Source organism: Schistocerca americana, chromosome X (assembly GCF_021461395.2).
Source record: "Schistocerca americana isolate TAMUIC-IGC-003095 chromosome X, iqSchAmer2.1, whole genome shotgun sequence".
Classification (NCBI taxonomy): Eukaryota; Metazoa; Arthropoda; class Insecta; order Orthoptera; family Acrididae; genus Schistocerca; species Schistocerca americana.
The window spans coordinates 306,076,080-306,101,251 of NC_060130.1; the positions used below are offsets into that span (position 1 = coordinate 306,076,080).

The following is a 25,172-nucleotide window of genomic DNA, read 5'->3' on the forward strand; positions in this document are numbered from 1 at the left end:
AGAACAGGTGTCAACGAGCTATTTCCACGGAAGACGACAGATTCGCGCCCTTCCGTCGGTATGATGAAGAAGGTATTGGGATTCATCAGACCATGAACGCTATGCCACTGCGTCCAGTGCCAATCGTCACGTGCCCATTTCAGTCGTAGTTGCCGAAGTCGTGGTGTTAACATTGCCACATGCATGGGTCATCGGCTGCGGATGCCCATCGTTAGGACTGTTCGCTGCACTTTGTATTCAGACACACTTGTACTCTGCGCAGCATTAAAGTCTGATGTTAGTTCCGCCACAGTTCGCTGCCTGTCCTGTATAAGCAGTCTGCCCAGCCTACGAAATCCGACATCTGTAATGCGGGGTGGCCGCCCAACCCCACCATATCCGAACATGGTTTCACCTTGCTTTTGCCACGTTTGAAGGCGTTCACCATAGCACTCCTCGAACACTCGACGAGTCGTGCAGTTTTCGAGTTTCCGAAATACTCTTGCTGAACCTCCGGGCCATCACAATCTACCCTCGGTCAAACTCAAATTCTACACACGGACAGCAAGCTCACAGATAGTACATGCACCGTGCGTGTGTCTTGACTAGTAGTCATTCTTCGCCAGGTGACGCTGCTATCACCTGAACTGGTTTGTATCTTTAGTAGGTTGGTGGTCATAATGTTGTGGCTGATCAGTGCATAATCATCTATACGTATGATTAGTAAGTTGCGTATATTTCGGTTCAGACCTTGCATGAAATGAAACTCATTTTCTGTTAGTTACAGTATCACGCTAGTGTCGTTGCATGAACTTGACCCTCTTGTGTCCTCCGACGTGAAATACACGCTGCACAAACACCTCATTGGGCTGTCGGTACACCCGAAGCCTCCTGTCATTTAAAAAGTGGCAAAATCGTGACTCGTTGGACTACACTACGCGCTTCCACTCAGTTACTGTCCAGTTTCTGGGCCGTCTGACCTTCTCAAGACGTGTAGTTTTATGTGATGCTGCGAGAAATGGCTTTTTGCTAGGTACCAAACTGAAAATGCCTATCGTATGCAGATTCCTTCACTAATTTTGCTCCGAAACAGTTTGAGATGGACCTGAATTCACTGAAAAAAGCAATTCCCGTCTTGCTTGAAACCTTTTGTCATTGAAAAGGCGTGACACTTGTCTGCGGTTCTTGTCTGTGAGGATCTGTTTACAAAAATGGTTCAAATAGCTCTGAGCACTATGGGACTTAACATCTGACGTCATCAGTCCCCTACACTTAGAACTACTTAAACCTAACTAACACACATCCATGCATCTATGGAGGCATATCTTCGACAGTTTGAGTAGGTTGTGCCTTTTCTCCTCATTAACACTAGCAATACGACGCAAGGTGTACTACCATGGTGTGCCCACCACAAAAAAAGATTAAATAAAAAATTTGTTAATTGTTGTTAACTTTTATTAAAAAGCTCCTTTCTAAATAGTTACTGATGTTTAAGTACAGTCCAGAAACTGAAAATATCTTTTAGCACAATCTTAACAATACCAATGAATTTTCAATAGTATGTACAGACAGAGGATGGGAACTTCATGACCACGACAAAAAAGTTTAAAAAAATTGAGATTTCGTTTATTGTCGTTGACTTTTCGGAAATTCCCATTACAAATTTCTAGGTCTTGCAGGTGGAGGTGAATATATATTTCGAATAGGAAGTCATGTCCTGAGGTGTACCGTTTACGTGCTACAGCCGTTTCAAAACATGTTCGTTAGGTAGGTACGCGATAGGGTGGTCATGATGAGGGGCGGGGTTACGTCGGATCGGATAATTTCATTTGACGTTTACCCTACCTGTCTGACCTGGTTCGCTACTGATTCACGTGTCTGTGAGTGTTAGAACAGCATGGTTGTTTACACGTTTGCAAAACACACCGACATGATCCTTTTGAATGGCGAAGCTCACGGCTGCTCGTCGCTTTCATCAAGCTCGCTCTCCTCAACGTCCAACTCCACTACATACTCATTTCGCCATAATTATGCAACCCCTCCGAGAAAGAGTACCTTCACTGTCAGCAGGCGTGACTGTGGTGCTCCAAGGAGACACCGCACACCCCAATTTCATCACGTTGAAGACAATCCGTCCACGAGTACACGAGCAATTTCTTTTACTATTAGTGAGTGGAATTGTAAAATAATTGATGTACTGGGTCACGCCTAATCAATTGCTTGTAAAATTTACCAACATATTTCCAAACGGTTGTAACACGGAAACAGTAAGTTTCCAAACACGTGTTCCAATTTAAAATTTTATATACTGACTCCCCTCTACAAGCCCTAGAAGTCTGTAACGGGAATTTCCGAACACATTGTAGAGGTCTAACAACGGTTCTGAACTAAAAAATGTGAATTTGACATTTGTTGCGTACGATACTGCATTGTCCGAAGGAACATTGCAACGTACTTTTGAACATCAAGGGCACTAGCCAGAGACTTTCAGTTAAAATGTCTCCCATGTACGGGAATATACACAGTGATTGTACGAGTGCAGGTTGTAGACACATGGCTGATGACATACGAAAGTTTGGGTCTGGCTTTCGTTTCGCTGAAAAATATAAAACAGTTACGGAATCTGGTACGAGTAATAATTAAAAACATAAATACTTTTTCAAAATTTTGAAATATCAAGTATATTTGCGAAAGGTGGACATTAAGTACCATCCCCTCCCCCTTGGTACTCCAAGGGTTTATCATGTAATTTCACTCTGCTTTAAGCATTTGTTTGAACAGGCTACCTATCTACTGTTTAGTATTATCACTTGTCTAATTCACAATTCTTACAGTTTCGCTTCCAGAGTCGAAAGGCGCTATACCAAAAAGAAGAATCAAAGACAAAGACAAAGACAGACACAAAGAAAGAGAAAAAGAGAAAGTAAAAGTGAAATACAAACGAGAGGAGCTTGACGTCCGGTCGGTGACTGTTCCTCTCAAAGACATCATCTGTTACTTGTCCCTCATAGAAGGAGGACGGCCGGAAGACAAATTAGAGTGTGAGTACTGTCTATGTGCCTCAGTTAGTCGGTAGACCTGTTAGCTGAATGCAGTTGTTCAGTAATAGTAAACGTGTAACCCATTATAATTTAATTACACTGTTTTATTATTGAAATGTTATGCTCATTTCCAGTTATGTTCCGTCTATACGACACGGATGGAAATGGCGTACTGGACACTGATGTAAGTTGCAACGATTGTTAATACAGTAAAATTATCTACATGCCCCGAAAAAGCTTCCGTTAACAAACAGTTTTTTTGCAGGAAATCGACTGTATCGTAAACCAAATGATGAATGTAGCAGAGTACCTAGGATGGGATGCTTCCGAGTTGAAGCCGGTGAGTCAACCTATCATCCATAGTCAAGCTGACAGTTAATTACATGTTTCAAAATGATCAACAATATTTCACTGGACTATACCTTCTTCATGAATGAAGATACGAACTTGAGGTGCGTTTTAATTTATGCATAGGATGTTTTAAGGATGAAATTCTTCGGTAATCAGTCTTCTGTATGGTGTGATGCAGCTCGCCACGACTTCTTATTCTGTGCCAGCCTCTTCAGGTCATAGTAGATCTCGCAGCCAAAGTCCTCAGCTATTTATTGGATATATGTCAATTTCCGTCTTTCGTATGGTTTTCACCCTCGACAGCTCCCTTGGAAATTAAGCCGTGATACCTTAACACCTGTTCTATCATCATGACCAGCCCCTCCTCCCATTCTTATCCACGTTTTCCACATGTTTACCGAGAACCGACTCATTTCTTACCTTACCAGTCTTCTTGATTATCAAAAGTACTCTGTAGCACCCCGTTTCAAAGGCTTCGATTCTCTTCTTTTCCAGTTTTCCCACTTCCGTACAAAACTTTGCTCGATACGTACTTTCTCAGACATTTCATACCCAAATTAAGACCAATATTTGACATTGGCAGACTTCTTTGGCTTGAAAGCCCCCATTTTTATGTCTTCCTTTCTTTGTCCGTAATGCTTTATTTTGCTTCCAACGTCAAAGAATTCCTGCAAGTCGTCTACTTCGTAGTCCCCAAATTCGATGTTCAGTTTATCCGTAATATCATTTCTGCTACTCCATATTACTTTCGTCTTTCGATTTACATAGGACAACAAAGCCTTTAATTCTCAAATAAGCCATCAGGTTATAGAATGGTACATCTTTTACATGCATGCTCATAAGTCCTTCAACTACGAGGATCAGTCAGAAAATAACGCTTCCTATTTTTGGGCGAGCAGATGGAAATCTGATGGTGCAAGGTCTCTTTATTCTGCTCCGTCAATGTTTTCGGTACCCAGCGTGCACAAGTCTTGGTGTAACCCAGATTTTTAATAAAGGCTACGACACCGCCTTTTCCGATGGGTAACTGGCGAGACAATTCATTTGTTGTTACCTGTTGGTCGTCGTGGATGATTTGGTCAACACGATGGATGTTGTGTCTGCTGTCTGGCTGCTCCGCGTTGCATCAGATACTGCGTTCGCCTTCCAGCTTCTCTACAGTGACGAGACGATTGACTAAACCTGTGCTGTCGTCCGTCGTATCATCTCTATTCACCTTCTTCAGTCTTTCATGAATACGATTGAGTGTCGCAGCGTCTGCTGCAAGGAATTCAATTCCAAAACGATGTCTTACACGTGCTTCAGTGTCAATCATTTTCTAAACCAACACAGTGTTGCCATCTGTTGATGGAGGACACTGTTAATGGAGTGGACTGCGGATGAAGCCTTGCGGTTGTGTTCAAAAACCATTATTTCTACTTTACCAACTTAATGAAGTACGAAAGCAATAGGAGGCTTTACTTTCATATATCGCCAAGATAAAATTTTATTTTTGGTGCTCAAGTTATAATGCACTCCAATTTGTGATCTTCAGTCATGTAGAAGACATAGTCTTCTGAAATCGCACGCATATTTTTTAGAAAAGCCCTGTACATGAAGAATAACTGTCAATCCTCGTGGCGGTTTCAGATCCTGAAGGACATGATGGTGGAGATAGACTACGACGCCGATGGCACGGTGTCCCTGGAGGAGTGGAAGAGGGGTGGCATGACCACCATCCCACTGCTAGTTCTCCTGGGCTTCGAATCGGTAAGTAGCACTGTAAACTGTACTACCCACAAGAAATGCGTAACGTGAAATAATGTTATTGTGGAACTTCCTTTACCCTAATGGTACATTTTAAACTTACATTGCACTAAAGTGATAAAAGTCACAGGATAGCGATATGCACGTATACACATGGCGGCAGTGTCGCGTACGCAATGTATAAAACGGCATTATATTGGCGAAGCTGTCGTTTGTACTCAGGTGCTTCATGTGAAAAGGTTTCCGGTGTGATTACGGTCGCATAACGGGAATTATCTGACTTTTAACACGGAATAGTAGTTGGAACTTGAATACTCAGTATTGTAGAACACTCAGTATAATGTCGTATATTGAAACTGAACTACACTCTTCGAACAATAACTATATATACACAAAGAAAACAAATAACATGTAGACGACTATTCATCAAGAGCGTTGGTGAGGTCCGTCGGAGGTGGTCCTAGCTCGGCGAGGAACTGGCCGTCTCCGTCTGCTTTGTAAAAGCAGACGGAGGTCGGTGGAGTACTCCAACTTTCCCTGTGTCTGTGAGGCGACCTCTGCAGAAAAAGGTTCGCATTAGTCTCTAGCAAGTTCTGTTTATTTTGAAGAATTGTTTTCCTCTTGGTTGCGCCTGCAAGTGCTTGTGTATGTTATATGGTAGACAGGGGTGTTTTGAGTGTAGTCTGCCTAACAGGGGCCGTCTGTGGCAGACGTAACAGAACTGGACGCATGGGACATTATATTTAGGAATTCGTTAGGGAATTCAACATTTCGAGATCCACAGTGTCAAGAGAATGACAAACAAAACTGCGTGAAATAGATGCAGAAATCAATATGGGACGTACGACGACCGTTTACGTTAGGACAGTGTGGCGAAATTTGGCGTTACTGGAGTATGGCAGCAGACGACCGACGCGAGTACCTTTGCTAACAGCATGCCATCGGCTGCTTCGCCTCTCCTAGGCTCGTGACTCGGTTGGACCGTAGACGACAGGGAAACCGTGTACCGGTCAGGTGAGTCCAGATTTCCGTTGCTAAGAGCTGACGATATGGTTCGAGGGTGGCGTAGATCCTACGAAACCGAGGACGTAAGTTTTCAACAAGACACTGTACTCCAAAATGATGGGGGCTGTGTTGACATGGCGAGCTGGGTCCTCTGGTCCAACTGAACCGATCATTGACTGGAAATGGTTATCTTCGGCTACTTGGAGACAATGTGCAGCCATTCATGGAGTTCATTTCTCCAAAAAAAAAGATGGAAATTTTATGTATGGCAATGCGCCATGTCACCAGGCCTCAAGTTTTGATGACTGGCTTGAAGAACATTCTGGACAAAATGGTTCAAATGGCTCTCAGTACTATGGGACTTAACTTCTGAGGTCATCAGTCCCCTAGAACTTAGAACTACTTAAACCTAACAAACCTAAGGACATAACACACATCCATGCCCGAGGTAGGATTCGAACCTGCTACCGTAGCGGTCGCGCGGTTCCAGACTGTAGCGCCTAGAACCGCTCGGCCACTCCGGCCGGCTATTCGGGACAATTCGAGCGAATGATTTGGCCACTAAGATCGTTTGACATGAATCCCATTGAACATATATGGGATATAATCGGGAGGTCAGTTCATGCACACAATCCTGCACCGGCAACACTTTCGCAGTTTGTCCTGGGAGTCTTCCGCGACAGTATACATGAGTAAAACGTTCTCTTTTAAACAAAAACAACAACAATTTCAACAGAGACCAAGGATACGCACCCAGCAGGGCATGGGGACGGGCATTGGACATCCAAAGAAAGCAAAGACTGATGCGCGACGCGGGAGCGGCTGTTTCAAACGTGGCGCCTGTCCCTGGCGCCACCTGACGTCACCGGTGCTGCCACGGGCAATAGCTCCGCTAGCTGCCCGGTTCGACTTGCGCGCGCGCGCGCGCGCGCGCCGCATTGGATCGATCTGATTGGCTGCTGATGATGTTGTTGTTGTTGTTGTGGTCTTCAGTCCTGAGACTGGTTTGATGCAGCTCTCCAGGCTACTCTATCCTGTGCAAGCTTTTTCATCTCCCAGTACCTACTGCAACCTACATCCTTCTGAATCTGCTTAGTGTATTCATCTCTTGGTCTCCCTCTACGATTTTTACCCTCCACGCTGCCCTCCAATACTAAATTGGTGATCCCTTGATGCCTCAGAACATGTCCTACCAACCGATCCCTTCTTCTCGTCAAGTTGTGCCACAAGCTTCTCTTCTCCCCAATCCTATTCAATACTTCCTCATTAGTTATGTGATCTACCCATCTAATCTTCAGCATTCTTCTGTAGCACCACATTTCGAAAGCTTCTATTCTCTTCTTGTCCAAACTATTTACTGTCCATGTTTCACTTCCATACATGGCTACACTCCATACGAATACTTTCAGAAATGACTTCCTGACACTTAAATCAATACTGGATGTTAACAAATTTCTCTTCTTCAGAAACGCTTTCCTTGCCATTGCCAGCCTACATTTTATATCCTCCCTACTTCGACCATCATCAGTTATTTTGCTCCCCAAATAGCAAAACTCCTTTACTACTTTAAGTGCCTCATTTCCTAATCTAATTCCCTCAGCATCACCCGACTTAATTAGACTACATTCCATTATCCTTGTTTTGCTTTTGTTGATGTTCATCTTATATCCTCCTTTCAAGACACTGTCCATTCCATTCAACTGCTCTTCCAAGTCCTTTGCTGTCTCTGACAGAATTACAATGTCATCAGCGAACCTCAAAGTTTCTATTTCTTCTCCATGAATTTTAATACCTACTCCGAATTTTTCTTTTGTTTCCTTTACTGCTTGCTCAATATACAGATTGAACAACATCGGGGAGAGGCTACAACCCTGTCTTACTCCCTTCCCAACCACCGCTTCCCTTTCATGTCCCTCGACTCTTATAACTGCCATCTGGTTTCTGTACAAATTGTAAATAGCCTTTCGCTCGCTGTATTTTACCCCTGCCACCTTTAGAATTTGAAAGAGAGTATTCCAGTCAACATTGTCAAAAGCTTTCTCTAAGTCTACAAATGCTAGAAACGTAGGTTTGCCTTTCCTTAATCTTTCTTCTAAGATAAGTCGTAAGGTCAGTATTGCCTCACGTGTTCCAGTGTTTCTACGGAATCCAAACTGATCTTCCCCGAGGTTGGCTTCTACTAGTTTTTCCATTCGTCTGTAAAGAATTCGTGTTAGTATTTTGCAGCTGTGACTTATTAAGCTGATAGTTCGGTAATTTTCACATCTGTCAACACCTGCTTTCTTTGGGATTGGAATTATTATATTCTTCTTGAAGTCTCAGGGTATTTCGCCTGTTTCATACATCTTGCTCACCAGATGGTAGAGTTTTGTCAGGACTGGGTCTCCCACGGCCGTCAGTAGTTCCAATGGAATATTGTCTACTCCGGGGGCCTTGTTTCGACTCAGGTCTTTCAGTGCTCTGTCAAACTCTTCACGCAGTATCGTATCTCCCATTTCATCTTCATCTACATCCTCTTCCATTTCCATAATATTGTCCTCAAGTACATCGCCCTTGTATAGACCCTCTATATACTCCTTCCACCTTTCTGCTTTCCCTTCTTTGCTTAGAACTGGGTTTCCATCTGAGCTCTTGATATTCATACAAGTCGTTCTCTTATCTGCAAAGGTCTCTCTAATTTTCCTGTAGGCGGTATCTATCCTGCCCCTAGTGAGATAGGCCTCTACATCCTTACATTTGTCCTCTAGCCATCCCTGCTTAGCCATTTTGCTCTTCCTGTCGATCTCATTTTTGAGACGTTTGTATTCCTTTTTGCCTGTTTCACTTACTGCATTTTTATATTTTCTCCTTTCATCAATTAAATTCAATATTTCTTCTATTACCCAAGGATTTCTACTAGCCCTCGTCTTTTTACCTACTTGATCCTCTGCTGCCTTCACTACTTCATCCCTCAAAGCTACCCATTCTTCTTCTACTGTATTTATTTCCCCCATTCCTGTCAATTGCTCCCTTATGCTCTCCCTGAATCTCTGTACAACCTCTGGTTCTTTTAGTTTATCCAGGTCCCATCTCCTTAAATTCCCACCTTTTTGCAGTTTCTTCAGTTTTAATCTACAGGTCATAACCAATAGATTGTGGTCAGAGTCCACATCTGCCCCTGGAAAAGTCTTACAATTTAAAACCTGGTTCCTAAATCTCTGTCTTACCATTATATAATCTATCTGATACCTTTTAGTATCTCCAGGGTTCTTCCATGTATACAACCTTCTTTCATGATTCTTAAACCAAGTGTTAGTTATGATTATGTTGTGCTCTGTGCAAAATTCTACCAGGCGGCTTCCTCTTTCATTTCTGTCCCCCAATCCATATTCACCTACTATGTTTCCTTCTCTCCCTTTTCCTACACTCGAATTCCAGTCACCCATGACTATTAAATTTTCGTCTCCCTTCACAATCTGAATAATTTCTTTTATTTCATCATACATTTCTTCAATTTCTTCGTCATCTGCAGAGCTAGTTGGCATATAAACTTGTACTACTGTAGTAGGTGTGGGCTTCGTATCTATCTTGGCCACAATAATGCGTTCACTATGCTGTTTGTAGTAGCTTACCCGCATTCCTATTTTCCTATTCATTATTAAACCTACTCCTGCATTACCCCTATTTGATTTTGTGTTTATAACCCTGTAGTCACCTGACCAGAAGTCTTGTTCCTCCTGCCACCGAACTTCACTAATTCCCACTATATCTAACTTCAACCTATTCATTTCCCTTTTTAAATTTTCTAACCTACCTGCCCGATTAAGGGATCTGACATTCCACGCTCCGATCCGTAGAACGCCAGTTTTCTTTCTCCTGCTAACGACATCCTCTTGAGTAGTCCCCGCCCGGAGATCCGAATGGGGGACTATTTTACCTCCGGAATATTTTACCCAAGAGGACGCCATCATCATGTAATCATACAGTAAAGCTGCATGCCCTCGGGAAAAATTACGGCTGTAGTTTCCCCTTGCTTTCAGCCGTTCGCAGTACCAGCACAGCAAGGCCGTTTTGGTTATTGTTACAAGGCCCGATCAGTCAATCATCCAGACTGTTGCCCTTGCAACTACTGAAAAGGCTGCTGCCCTTCTTCAGGAACCACACGTTTGTCTGGCCTCTCAACAGATACCCCTCCGTTGTGGTTGCACCTACGGTACGGCTATCTGTATCGCTGAGGCACGCAAGCCTCCCCACCAACGGCAAGGTCCATGGTTCATGATGTTATGATGTTATGATGCCTATATAAGTGAGAAACCATAGCAGCCCCGGCAATCAGTGAACTCCTGACGACGATGGCGGAGATGGCCATCGAAAGCTCGAGGATTTTATTCGAATTGACGCTGCTGGAAAACCGAGAACGTTTTATTTACTGTCGCAGTTACGGTCTGCCATAGAGGCAGCATGGCTCAATATTTCTACAGGGGACTTCCAGCGACTTTTTGAGTCCATGTCACTTAGAGTTGCTGCACTACACCGGGCAAAAGAAGGCCCGACGCGATATTAGGAGGTATCCCATAACTTTTGTCACCTCCGTGTAAACATTATTGATGGTCATAATTTAGTTATATAAATGGAACGTTTTTGCAACACATGTTTTTACAAGTTGTACTAAAGACATATTTCTTGCATCTTAGTATTTACTTATGATTTTACAGTTAAATAAAACATTAAAAAGCTATAGATTGAGGAAGTAGAAGTATTTAACTGAAGAGTATTTGATTAAGAAGGCATGAAAGAACATAATATATAATATCCGACCAACAGTGGCACTCTACATGCAAGGTCCTCGGTAGTACCCATCGAACCACTCGCCTCTGCGTGGCATACTGATTCCTAATCCTAGCGACTGATTAACTGTGTGGCTGCATCTCCGAGTAAACGTGGAGTCGCTGCCTTAAGAGTGCCTCCTATGCTATTCTGTTCTAATTTAATCGAAGTTCATGTATCCTCCTGTGTGTGTGTAGTCAGCGTATATCATTTATGCATGACTGGTAGGTTGATTTGGTGATTTTGGGGGGGGGGGGGGAGGAGACCAAACTGCGAGGTCATCGGTCTCATCGGATTAGGGAAGGATGGGGAAGGAAGTCGGCGGTGCCCTTTCAAAGGAACCATCCCGGCATGCGCCTGAAGCGATGTAGGGAAATCACGGAAAAACTAAATCAGGATGGCCGGACGCGGGATTTATGCATGATCTAGTGATCTGGTGGTGCTACTTCTACATTGTAGCTACACTGCTTGACAACTGCTAAGGAAGAGAGATATTGTTGGACAGGAATAATCACAGGCATGGATGACGTGAAACACAGTACATAAGTAGTAGAGGAGGAGAGGTATATTTATAGCGAAAAATGGCACAGATTTCACGACATGGGAAAACAGAGTAACAGATGGAAATAACGTTTGTGTTTGACAGAAATCAGACTCGTAACCTAAAGATCGATATCGGACTCTCGATAAGGAATATGCCCTCCTCGGTCATAAATGCATATTTTGCACGTGTTATTCATGCTGACTACCAATCTGTCGAGGAGCCTTTGGGAGATATTGACCCACTCCTCTCTCAAGGCAGTTTTCAGTTCTTGTACGATGCGGGGAGGGAATGTTCGTTGAGAAACATGTCTGCTTAGAGAATCTCAAGCATAGTCTGTGAGAGTGGTCGTCAAACTGCGGCCCGCGGTCCGCATGCGGCCAGAATTAAGCATTTGTGCGGCCCGCGGTTCTCAGTCGTATTTTATACCAATATGCAATTAACAACTAACGGCCGAATCCAAAAAACGTCAACTAACGTAAAGAACTTCGTAAGATTGTAGTTTTCCTGCTCAGTAAAAAACAAAAATTCTTAGAGAGACAGTAATATTTTAAGATGTGCTTAATTTTAACTGGTGCTAGTGAACTGGCCCGTGAGCTAAAAAATTTGGCCACCTGCCTCAGGGGCAGAGAGGTAACTGGCACGGTCACTGTGGGGTTACGGGATGTGAGAGGGGGAATGTCGTATTGTTTGTCTTCCATTACTGACAGCTCACGAGCGTGAGCGACTCGTACAGACCAGCTACTAGTCTATAAATTTTGACACGCCCATATCATGGATTCGTGAATGTACATTACAGAGAGGTTCATTTTCAAATGCGGTACGTATTTGAACCAAAGAACATTAAATTAATTACGGCTGTTGTAATACAATACAGTGAGAAGAAGAAAACTGATATTTGATTTATCAAATTTTATAAGGACACATACTACTATTAGTCCAAGTCATTCACACACATGGTGAAACCAACAACACTACACCACGTAACTGTAGCACCACAACTGATAAGAGTGCTCAGGTTGGCAGCATTATTCCGAAATAGATCACAATCAACACGAAGTGTTCCAATTAATCCCGCCATGTAGAGATCAGTACTGCTGGCAAACTTCTCGCGTGTCTAATGCAGAATAAAATTATCAGTAACAAAAGTGACCAATAATTGTGGAAGCGCAGTTTCCGACCGCCATTAAAATTACAGAGATAGGTGAGATCGAGGTTTTATTCAAAATTTTCTAGATGTACTTAACACCCGATAAATGGCTTAGCACGGACAGAGAAGTTTACCCAATGTGTTGTAGATGTTAACTTCAACTACAGTACGGTTAATATTATATTGCAATTGACAATTAAGAGCACGTGTTGCGTTTATCTGGCTGGCCAATCATATCTAGCAGTCTATTATACGAAGTCTGCACAGCTGCCATCTGCCCAACATGCGCTCTGTGACAACTGTCGGTACGCCGCTACAGTTGCAAATTAGCCTGTCCCTTTCGTCGGTTGGCAGGTGCAAGGTAGTTTTCATCGTACTATAATGAGAATACTGTTTCACATAGTAGTCAGAGATCTCACATTTAGAAGGCGCAATATGAATTTATACATCTAAATAGATCGAAATATGGATGAGAAAGCCAGAAAACTACATCAAAATACACATTAATTAAATATTTTTATACCAGGTGATCAAAAAGTCAGTATAAATTTGAAAACTGAATAAATCACGGAATAATGTAGATAGAGAGGTACAAATTGACACACATGCTTGGAATGACATGGGGCTTTATTAGAACCAAAAAATACAAAAGTTCAAAAATGTCCGACAGATGGCGCGTCATCTGATCAGAATAGCAATAATTAGCATAACAAAGTAAGACAAAGCAAAGATGATGTTCATTACAGGAAATGCTCAGTATGTCCACCATCATTCCTCAACAATAGCTGTAGTTGAGGAATAATGTTGTGAACAGCACTGTAAAGCATGTCCGGAGTTATGGTGAGGCATTGGCGTCGGATGTTGTCTTTCAGCATCCCTAGAGATGTCGGTCGATCACGATACACTTGCGACTTCAGGTAACCCCAAAGCCAATAATCGCACGGACTGAGGTCTGGGAACCTGGGAGGCCAAGCATGACGAAAGTGGCGGCTGAGCACACGATCATCACCAAACGACGCGCGCAGGAGATCTTTCACGCGTCTAGCAATACGGGGTGGAGCGCCATCCTGCATAAGCATCGTACGTTCCAGCAGGTGTTTATCAGCCAGGCTGGGGATGATCGATTCTGTAACATATCGGCGTACCTCTCACCCGTCACGGTAGCAGTTACTGACGTTTTCCTGTCCAGCGCCAAAACCCCATGGCATTCCAAGCATGTGCGTCAATTTTTACCTCTCTATCTACATTATTCCGTGGTTTATTAAGTTTTCAGATTTATACTGGCTTTTTGATCACCCAGTACTTAAATTTACGGGTAAAGAATAAATACATGCTTACCATTTGCAATTGTTGGTCGACCTGACTCCGTCGTCAAATCAAAAATATACTGGAAGAATTGTTGTAGGCTTTCGAAAAATTGGCCACACACCTCAGGGACGGAGCTGGGTACAGGGGCAGATAGAGTTGCCGTTGTAGGGTCAGGAGGCTTGATAGGGGAAGGTTTTCTTATTTCTCTTCCAGAGCTGACAACTCATGGACATGTGTGTCTCGCATCGATCCGCTACCGTAGTACGTGTTTCAGACGAAAGTAACATGGATTCTCACGTGTGCGTCATAGAGACGGTCATCTTCCAAAGCGGCACATATTTGTAGCAAAGAATATGAAACTAAAGCTGTCGTAATACAAGAGTAGAAGGAAAATGACGTTCAAAACATTCAGTAAATATTAGTGATCGCGTCTCCTATTGAATAATGAATTTAAATATAAGTGCAGTTACTGTTATTAATCGGTTAATCATATTCTCAAACACACAACACAAAACACATCGCCAGGCAGTTACATGGCCACAGCATTAGGGTCGCTGAGGGTGGCAGGAGTCTGAAGGTGAGAACAGCCGACACGAAGTGTTCCGAATGGCGCCAGTTTTTAACGATCCGTTCTTGGGGGCCAGCAACCAACTTACCGTGCTTCTACTATGGTTAGTTTATTTGGGGCTCATAACATATTAATTTAGATAGCTTACCAAGTAATAATAAGATTGAAACAATTGTGGTCCGATGTGCCACTCTACAATGACAGTATTGGCTCTTCAGTAAAATCTACGACGGCATCAAACTTGCCAGAACGGTCCGAGATGCATAGGTCAAGCAGAAAATATACTTCGGCTTCCAGCATCCCCCGATCTCAATAGACTAAATTTACTAAGCCTGCTGACAGACGCCGGCCGCGGTGGTCTCGCGGTTCTAGGCGCTCAGTCCGGAACCGCGCGACTGCTACGGTCGCAGGTTCGAATCCTGCCTCGGGCATGGATGTGTGTGATGTCCTTAGGTTAGTTAGGTTTAAGTAGTACTAAGTCCTAGGGGACTGATGAACTAAGATGTTAAGTCCCATAGTGCTCAGAGCCATTTTTTTTTTTTTGCTGACAGACCGTACATGGGAATTACACCCTCTTAGTACTATAAAAGACTTATCAATACATCTTCACCTCTATCCAGTTTCGTCACACGATCTTAAATCTGCCAAACAGTGTAAATTACCGCACAATCTGCTGCAGAGTGAAAATTTATCAATATATAAAAAAAACACGAGCGCAGTATGTCGTGCGGTTCAGTCTGAAGAGGGCTCGACAATTCGCAGCCTAGATAACACACGAGAAGAAGTGGTTTGGTTGGATTCTCAGAACTTCATGGATTAATAAAATTGTACACAATTTACATTTTAAGATAAACGAATTTGAGTAAGCTCAAAACAGGTCTGCCGCCTTCCATGAGTATCATTACACGCACAGTGACTGTTTCAGTGGAGCACGGAAAGACTATATTAGATGTGGTTAATCAAATCGCTAATTCGCGCAAGCACCTCAGGTCTGGTAGCAACAGGAGTAATATTAGTGGCAATAGGTCTAACAATGAATTAGGGAGTAGGATTGCACTTAGGCTTCTATGAACAGTATAGTGAACATATTATCGCAGCCAAAACAGACACGAATCCAATACTCACCACAGTGTGAGAAACGTGATGTCTTACCGCCAAGAGCTGCTGATAAATATTCTTTATTTAACAACCAGTTTGCCGGCCGGTGTGGCCGTGCGGTTCTAGGCGCGTCAGTCTGGAGCCGCGTGACCGCTACGGTCGCAGGTTCGAATCCTGCCTCGGGCATGGATGTGTGTGGTGTCCTTAGGTTAGTTAGGTTTAAGTAGTTCTAAGTTCTAGGGGACTGATGACCACAGATGTTGAGTCCCATAGTGCTCAGAGCCATTTGAACAACCAGTTTCGGTCCAAGATCATCATCAGGTTCGTAAAATATTTACATCATACTAGTTGATATAAAATGAAATGCGTTAAATAATAAAATCTATGAAGTCATCACTGCTGTCAAGTAGTACTACAAATTGCATCGTCAGTCGTAAAAATTTACCAGAAAGTGCACTGATTTACATAAACAGTCATCACTAACGTTAAGGAGGCATTCTAAGTACTGCAATATTGACGAATTCATAGATTTTATTCTTTGACCCAACTTGAGAGTACGGTACGAACCGGTATGAATATAATCCAACTAGTAACTGCAAACACAGTATATACACTTGGTTTCTACGTTCTATCAAAATGTCCGTTCATTATATCTGGCAACTTTTCGCACTTTGAACATCAATACACTCACGCAGTTAAGAACAGACTTATATTGTAACCTTTACTCGAAAGTGGTGTAAGTCCATAGTTGTGCCGCCGCTAACATGATTCTCCGCGGACGGCAAATGAGACCGAGCGGCAGGTCGCTCAGCCTGAAGTGCCTTGTATTACTTGTAGCAGGCGCAACGAACAGCGAATACATTTATTTTCTGTGACCCTTCAACGAGAGAGCTTTCTAAACAAATGAGATATGACATAATTTGTGACTATTTTACTAAAGGTCAGTGTATTAAAAGAGTAGTCTTGGGCGTTTGAATACGGCCGCCGCCTCACGACGGGGAACACGAAAAGCAGTGCCGTCATATAAACTAAAGTAAGAATAGTGTGTCGCCCACGGCGAGAAAAAACATTTACCATCGCCGGCGTGAAGTACAATCACTGTTTTTCATCAGTTAATCTGCCAGGTGTGTGAGAGAGAAGATGAACGATGCATCGGCAAGTCAAGGTTAAAACCGCAATACAGAGAGTAATTCGGCAAATGCTCGTGAACCATACCACACACTATTAGGTACGTCATTGCAGCCAGGGCGGCACTGGTGTCACAGATGGTGGCCGGTACTGGCCGCAAAATTGACAATTGGCACCGACAGCTGTCGCTAGTGTATTCATGTTCTTCTTACTTAAAATTATTAATGCAATTTAACTATCGTATGTTTCCAGTCACGTTGCCGCAAAAGATTACTAAGCACCTTTCTTAAAATTATTGTAAAATAATTATTAAAACAGAAGCTAAAAATTATCCTTATTTCGTTCACTTACACAAGTGCGCCTCTGTAGAAGCTGTTTTACAACTTCATGCAGTTTCCACAAATTAATATACAATAAATTTCTGTATGACAATATTTTGCTATTTATAAAAATCTGTAAACATATCTGTAAAATTATTACGATTACAAAAATATGCAGAAGTTAAGTTAGAAGGCTGGCTTCTGTGTACCATTTGGATAGCAATCTACGCTGGTTATGACAACCTACGTAATTACCATGTATGCAAATAATAAAATAATTGAAACTTCCTGGAAGATTAAAACTGTGTGCCGGACCGAGACTCGAACACGGGACCTTTGCCTTTCGCGGGCAAGTGCTGGTACTGGCGGCGTTACAGCTGTGAGGACGGGTCGTGAGCCGTGCTTGGGTAGCTCAGTTGGTAGAGGCCTTGCCCGCAAAGGCAAAGGTCCCGAGTTCGAGTCTCGGTCCGGCACACAGTTTTAATCTGACAGGAAGTTAATATCACCGCACACTCCGCTGCAGAGTGAAAATCTCATTCTGAAATAAAATACTTACAGTGATCGTGGATAACACACTTAATTCACGTAAAAACAACAGTTATACGATGTGACCGCTCATATCTGAGTCACGATCGGTGGCTGTTGTCTTCCAAGGAGCTACTACTTAAAAAGTATAAACTCACCACACTGATATTAATAGAGAGGCTAAAGTCAACGAGTAACAACACGTGAAACACATATGGAAAAAAGACTCTAGATAATGAACAAATTAAATTCACGCATAAGATGCATGGCAGCCCAAGATACGCTCGTTTTCTATATTATGTCAAGGATATCGCCCAGTGAGCTGTATTTATCTTCATTACCTAGGTAATCACTTAGATTGTCATCCGCAACGTAGATTACTATTCAAATAATACATCAGAAGCCCACCTTATAACTTTGCTTATATGTATTTTTTATAACTAGTAATTTTACAAATATGTTTGCAGATTTTTATAAATTATAAAATATTGTCATACAGCAATTATCCGACACAAGTTTGTAGAATTAAGTGTGTTACCCATTATCAATGTAATTACTTTATTCTTTTCATATGTGGTAATTACTTAGGTCGACATCCACGGCGTAGATACCTATCCAAATAATACAGCGGAAGCCAGATTTCTGACTTCTGCATATTTTTATAATTTTACAGTTATATTTGCAGATTCTTATATATTATAAAATATTGTCATCCAGCAATTTATTGTACATCAGTTTGTGAAAATTGCACCTATTTGTAAAGCAGCTTCTATATTGGGGCACTTAAGCAAGTGAACAAAATAAGAATAATTTTTAGCTTTTGTTCTAATAAGTGTTTTACAATATTTTTAAAACAAGTGTTTAGGAAACTTTTATCGACAAGCAACAGGAGTCATGCTGTAATTTAAACGCATAAATAACTTTACGTTAGAAGAACACGAACACGCTAGCAACACCTGCCGGGGCCAACTGTCAATTTTCCGGCTAGTACCGCCCTCCGCCTGCCAATCTAGCGGTGCCCAGGCTACAAAGAAGTACACAGTACTGTGTGGTATGGGATAGCAGCATTTGCAGAATTACTCTGTGTATTGTGGACTTTGCCTGGTACGGCGGTGCGGGTCTCCCGCATCGTTCCCCTACGCTCCGTCACGGAGTATGGGACTTCATCATCATCATCATCATCATCATTGTGGTTTTAACCATGACTTGTCGATCCATCGTTCATCTCTTCAATCACATAACTCGACAATCTTTCAGAATGGTTCAAAAGGCTCTGAGCACCATGTGACTTAACTTCTGAGGTCATCAGTCCCCTAGAACTTAGAACTACTTAAACCTAACTAACCTAAGGACATCACACACATCCATGCCCGAGGCAGGATTCGAACCTGCGACCGTAGCGGTCGCGCGGTTCCAAACTGTAGCGCCAAGAAACGCTCGGCCATCCCGGCCGGCAATGTTTCAGAAGGAATACTTATACAGCTGGTACAGGAGACATGCAATAACCTTTTCTCGAGGCATGTTGTAACACAGTTTCACTATTAAAATGCTCCTCCTATTGCATACTTAATTTTATCTCTGTATATTTTCGCACTGTGTGAATATATTCACAAATGTGAAGATTGCAATCGACAATAAAGGTTGTATACCTTCTCTCAAGTAATGATTGGAAAACTTCAAAGCCGATTTCCTCTAGAATTCTTGAGAGTAGCATCTAACAGCTTTGGAAGAGGTATATTTGAATCCTGAACTTCATGGACTATAAACATAAAAAAATGCACAAAATTCCGATTGCCGTGTGGCCCCCTTGTAAATACAATAATTTCTACCAGTTCGTTGATAAACAGAAACCGCTTGTTTGTTTCTTGTGTCTTGTGTTACATAATCTCACTACTGTAGCGTCCCCGTACATCTATTCGTTATGAGTGCCGCAGTGTTGAATAGGCGTTGTTATCTACAGCGATGATAAATTTTTTATGTCGTGCGTGTTGTGCAATTCCCTAAATCCATTCTCCTTCTGGACGGATCTCGTCGTAGAACAGCGCCTAAGTTGATGAAATTACCTACGGACTAGTCCCTTTACATATTTTTAACCTAACAAAGTGGTGAGAGAATAGTTGTGACATCTTTGTCACAGTCCACTGCCTGCTGTCTGATAAGATCGCATTTTTTGGATCGATCCTCCCTGTGGTCACAGTTGCGTTGTTTGCGAGACCAGTCAGCCGTCCGCTTTTTGTGTATGGCTCCTGCAGGCACACCACATCTATTCATTCATCGTGCCCGACATTACCCAGCTCCGTATTTACGACAATACTCCGAATAGCGTTTAGTTCGAACAGCTTCACAGGTGCTTGCATTGTGCTCCCTTTCTGGTGAGTTTTACTTGTTATGAAACACTTGGTTGTTTGAAAGATGTCCGGCTGTCACAGTCTGTTAATTTGCATGTTCTCCTTTCGGGTCACAGAAGCAGGTTTTAGACATAATTCTAAAACGGGGCAACTACAGCTAAAATGGTTATATATAATTGACAGGCAATTCGTACAGTACAACAGGTGTTTAAATACATGTGTTGAAACTATTAAAATACAAAACTGAATGAAAAGTCCAATAGTCCTCCGCAGCTGTATTTATTGAAATCGATTTTGCAAGTACTGAGTTGCATCTTCTGGTGTATATAAATGTTACGTCACATGGTCATCGGTTGTTACGGAATATCGCAGAGTAACAGTTGGCGTGGCTAGGCAAAGTTCTCAGCCCTCCTCAATTGATAAAAACCGTCATCAATGATGAATGTTCAGTCTGTGTTAAAACTGTCGGTTCGTTGTCTGACTGTTCGGTACAGATTTTGCAACCGGTTTTAAACTAACTTCCCAATAAGCTAGAGACGTGGTATTTTATACGTAGCTCGGAACTGGACAAAAATGCAGTATTAACTTGCTATCTTGTCTGTCTAATCCACCTACTCCCATTGGAGCGGTGGTGTTGTCGGTAACGCCTGACATCTCGCTTACCTCGCAAAACCTGCTTGTCGTGTGTGGGTAGTTTCGGAGTGCATTCCTGGCAGTATGCGTGAAACTCGATGGCGGCCGCTAGACGGCACTGGTACATCTGCAAGGGATAGTATTGCCTCTGCAGCACCGACCTCGCTACACCGCAGTGCTACGTCTACCTCGCCAGCCAATTAGTGCTCGTGGCCGCACTATAAACCTAGCTGCACAATAGCTCTGCCTTTAGTTCTGTGTCCGCTACGCTCTTGTATTGTTTTCAATATACACTGTCGGTTTGGTCTATGATGTCACCGTACCTCTGGTTTTCACTGTCGGATTACACGTCTGAACTTGCTACCCTCTCGTGTCATCTCCATTGTCTGTTTTCCTCTTGCTGTCGTCTTCCTTTTCACTCTTGGCTAACGACTGTTCTCAGCACCTGGCTGGTTCTCTGAGTAATTCCTGATTCTTGTCAGATTCCAGTCACAATAGTTTGCAAGAATAAAGATAGAAGTAGTACAAAATTAAATTTACTTGCTTCTTTACTTTATGTTTTAGGAAAATAACACTTAAACAGATTGATATTTTATTAGTAGGTGGTATAACACTGTTCTATTTCGGATATAATCAGGTAAAAAAGACACTGAAATGAACCTAAAATTTAACATGTCTCTTATAACCTCATCGAAATGTTTAAAATCCATTGAGAAATTTCACACGCACAAGACTAAAAAGGAGAATATAACCATTTAAGGTAAATAAATTTTTATTATAACACGTTTGTAAATCGGGCTACAAGGTATAAAATATTTTCTCCTAGCCCCATATAGATTCCTAACCCAACACAAGTAGTTCAGAAAATTTGTGATTGTGAATTTTTAATAGGTATGAAAATACTTGTAAGATTTATAACGAAAAATTTGGGGTGCATACAATACACAGCCGGCCGGAGTGGCCGAGCGGTTCTAGGCGCTACAGTCTGGAACCGCGCGACCGCTGCGGTCGCAGGTTTGAATACTGCCTCGGGCATGGATGAGTGTGATGTCCTTAGGTTAGTTAGGTTTAAGTAGTTCTAAGTTCTAGGGGACTGATGACCTGAGAAGTTCAGTCCCATAGTGCTGAAAGCCATTTTTTTTTACAACACACAATTTATGCATGAATAGTTTACCTCCTATTATCTGTTGCACACGCTCCCAAGTTTTTTGTTATAATTCCTACTGTTATTTACACAGTTTTAAAAGTTCATTTTCAGCACTAACTGTATGGGGTTAGGGATCTGCATGGGGCAAGGAGAAATTAATTTGTGTCTTTTAGTCCGAATTCAAAACGCGTTATATGAAAAGTGTGAATGTCGTTATTTTTGCTGTCTGGCTGCTCCCTCTCTACACCGGTCTTGTGATGTGTGGTGTGTTGTTTCTTTACGTATTCATTTCTGTCTGGTCATAGTCTTGATCTAAACGATTTGACCGAGATGTGTCTCCAACAGAAGGGGCTGTTTTGTTTTAATTTATTGGTGCTCTCCTGGATCTGTTGTAGGTAAGAGCTGCTAGGTGGTGAATTTTTTGTTCGCCGTTTGCCTAAGATACTCGCGTTCACTTCCTTTTCACTTATACATTCATTGTCGTCATTCCATTATACAGCTGATGGTAGTCCATATTCGCAGCTGCGAATATATTTCATGTAATAATTGGTATGTTCAGAGCTGTAGCTGTAGGATATGTATCGTTTAAGAAACAAAGTGTATTACAGCATTATTGAGGAGATAAAAATTATAAAATAAACAAAGGTTTCCCATAGACCTGCTGGTCTGCAAGGGATAGTAGACCTAAATCTCTGACGTCGATCTGTTTTTTTGCTCGAGTATCATGTCGTTTTTGGAAACCCAGAATCTACTATGTAGGAATCAACATGGATTCCGGAAACAGCGATCGTGTGAGACCCAACTCGCTTTATTTGTTCATGAGACCCAGAAAATATTACATACAGGCTCCCAGGTAGATACTATTTTTCTTGACTTCCGGAAGGCGTTCGATACAGTTCCGCACTGTCGCCAGATAAACAAAGTAAGAGCCTACGGAATATCAGACCAGCTGTGTGGCTGGATTGAAGAGTTTTTAGCAAACAGAACACAGCATGTTGTTATCAATGGAGAGACGTCTACAGACGTTAAAGTAACCTCTGGCGTGCCACAGGGGAGTGTTATGGGACCATTGCTTTTCACAATATATATAAATGACCTAATAGATAGTGTCGGAAGTTCCATGCGGCTTTTCGCGGATGATGCTGTAGTATACAGAGAAGTTGCAGCATTAGAAAATTGTAGCGAAATGCAGGAAGATCTGCAGCGGATAGGCACTTGGTGCAGGGAGTGGCAACTGTCCCTTAACATAGACAAATGTAATGTATTGCGAATACATAGAAAGAAGGATCCTTTATTATATGATTATATGATAGCGGAACAAACACTGGTAGCAGTTACTTCTGTAAAATATCTGGGAGTATGCGTGCGGAACGATTTGAAGTGGAATGATCATATAAAATTAATTGTTGGTAAGGCGGGTACCAGGTTGAGATTCATTGGGAGAGTGCTTAGAAAATGTAGTCCATCAACAAAGGAGGTGGCTTACAAAACACTCGTTCGACCTATACTTGAGTATTGCTCATCAGTGTGGGATCCGTACCAGATCGGTTTGACGGAGGAGATAGAGAAGATCCAAAGAAGAGCGGCGCGTTTCGTCACAGGGTTATTTGGTAACCGTGATAGCGTTACGGAGATGTTTAATAAACTCAAGTGGCAGACTCTGCAAGAGAGGCGCTCTGCATCGCGGTGTAGATTGCTCGCCAGGTTTCGAGAGGGTGCGTTTGTGGATGAGGTATCGAATATATTGCTTCCCCCTACTTATACCTCCCGAGGAGATCACGAATGTAAAATTAGAGAGATTAGAGCGCGCACGGAGGCTTTCAGACAGTCGTTCTTCCCGCGAACCATACGCGACTGGAACAGGAAAGGGAGGTAATGACAGTGGCACGTAAAGTGCCCTCCGCCACACACCGTTGGGTGGCTTGCGGAGTATAAATGTAGATGTAGATGTATCGAATTCTCGATTTCGAGTATTCTAAGACAAAAAAGTATTTTCTGCACTAATATGTCAGCACAGATGAACAGTACTGAATCAAGATACATGTCAAACACGTGAGTACATGACTGCCAAGTTGCCCTTTCTTACTTCCATTTTCTTCCGAAAATGTGTAACCCGTCCATCCAAAAAGTGCCGAGATTGATTCCACTCCTGGCGTATAAGCGCAGAAACTATGGTCGCATCTTGAAGCGACAACTATTAACAGTAAATGCGCAATCAGTTGCGAGCAGGCAGTGTTCAGTAGCGAACGTGCTGCAGTGTTGTGTCAACGTTGTTGTATCACAAATCGCAGTGAAACAATATCACTAAGTCACGTGTCGAAGACATGCTCCACAATTTTGTGAAAAAGCGGAAAGTGTGTGCGGAGTTTGTCCCGCACACTTTGACTCCCGAACGAAAACAGCGCCGCATGGACTCCTGCCGCGATTCGGTTGAAATGCGAGATGCGGACAATTCAATTGTTTTCTGGAAAAAAATTATCACAGGTGACGAGACTTGGTGTTATGAATATTAACCTACAAGGGAACGACATGGTACAGAAATTCACATGAAGGGTAACCGCTTTGACGACGTGTGCGAGATTCAAGCCAATGTGATTCCCGTGGAGAACAACATCCCAAGGAAGGACTAGTCTGACAGTTTCACTGGCTTGCGTGAACTTCCTACTTTGTATTCAATTGTGGGAAGACTGTGTAGAACACGTGAAGCATTAACCGCACAATCTTAACCGTCGTCTATGTTTCTATTAACCCAGTCTCGTAACTTTTTCGAATGGTGGAATACGGGACGAAATTCTCTGTGAGAAGTTTTTGTACTGTTGGATGCAAGAAATCGCACTGTAGCGTCATAGTGCGCGAATTTTTGTTCAGCTAATATTTAATTGTCTTTAAGGGGGAGGAGGGGGACTTTAATAAAATTGACCAAAAACGTCAATTTTCGATTAATTTTTGTTAGTACAACTCAAGGACAATAAGTTCCTAAAGTTTCATTGTTGAAATCGCATAAGAAGTGCCTGAAAATTAAGTAAAAGTGTGACGCGGCCTCCCTGCCACGCCCATGTTTTGAAGCAGCACTTCAATACCAGCTCAGTGAACAACGCCTACACTCACAAGGAGAGACTTCCAAATTGTATCCTGAATCTTGTCAAACCAACTAACAGGTTTCTGGTCGATCCTGCACTTCTTAAAAAGTGTGTTCATGGCAAAATCCAAATGAGTCTCTAAATTCACGATGTCCTATAAACACATTTGCATCTGCTACAGTTGTCAGAATTGCAAATTATGATGCAGTTATTGTATTTAATGATGGGAACGTCGGGAAGATTAAGGTATTAGAAAGATAGGCTTCAAGATAGGAAATTTTACTCAAGACAATCCTGAGAAAAATAGATTTACAGCGCGTCCCTGCAGCTGAAAAGTTAGTTGAAGACCTGGTAAAGAAAAGAAGACAGACAACAAATAACCAGACGAGAAGACTTTA

The 25,172-nt window shown here is 42.4% G+C and overlaps 1 protein-coding gene across 1 annotated transcript in view; it reads left to right on the forward strand.

Moving 5' to 3' along the window:
* LOC124555978 (diacylglycerol kinase 1-like) overlaps nt 1–25,172 on the forward strand; it is a 380,703-nt gene that overhangs the window by 50,492 nt on the left and 305,039 nt on the right. Inside the window, exons 4-7 of the mRNA XM_047130023.1 lie at nt 2,814–3,020; nt 3,155–3,204; nt 3,286–3,360; nt 5,001–5,120. Coding sequence (XP_046985979.1) covers nt 2,814–3,020; nt 3,155–3,204; nt 3,286–3,360; nt 5,001–5,120 — 452 coding nt within the window. The remainder of the gene's footprint in view (nt 1–2,813; nt 3,021–3,154; nt 3,205–3,285; nt 3,361–5,000; nt 5,121–25,172) is intronic.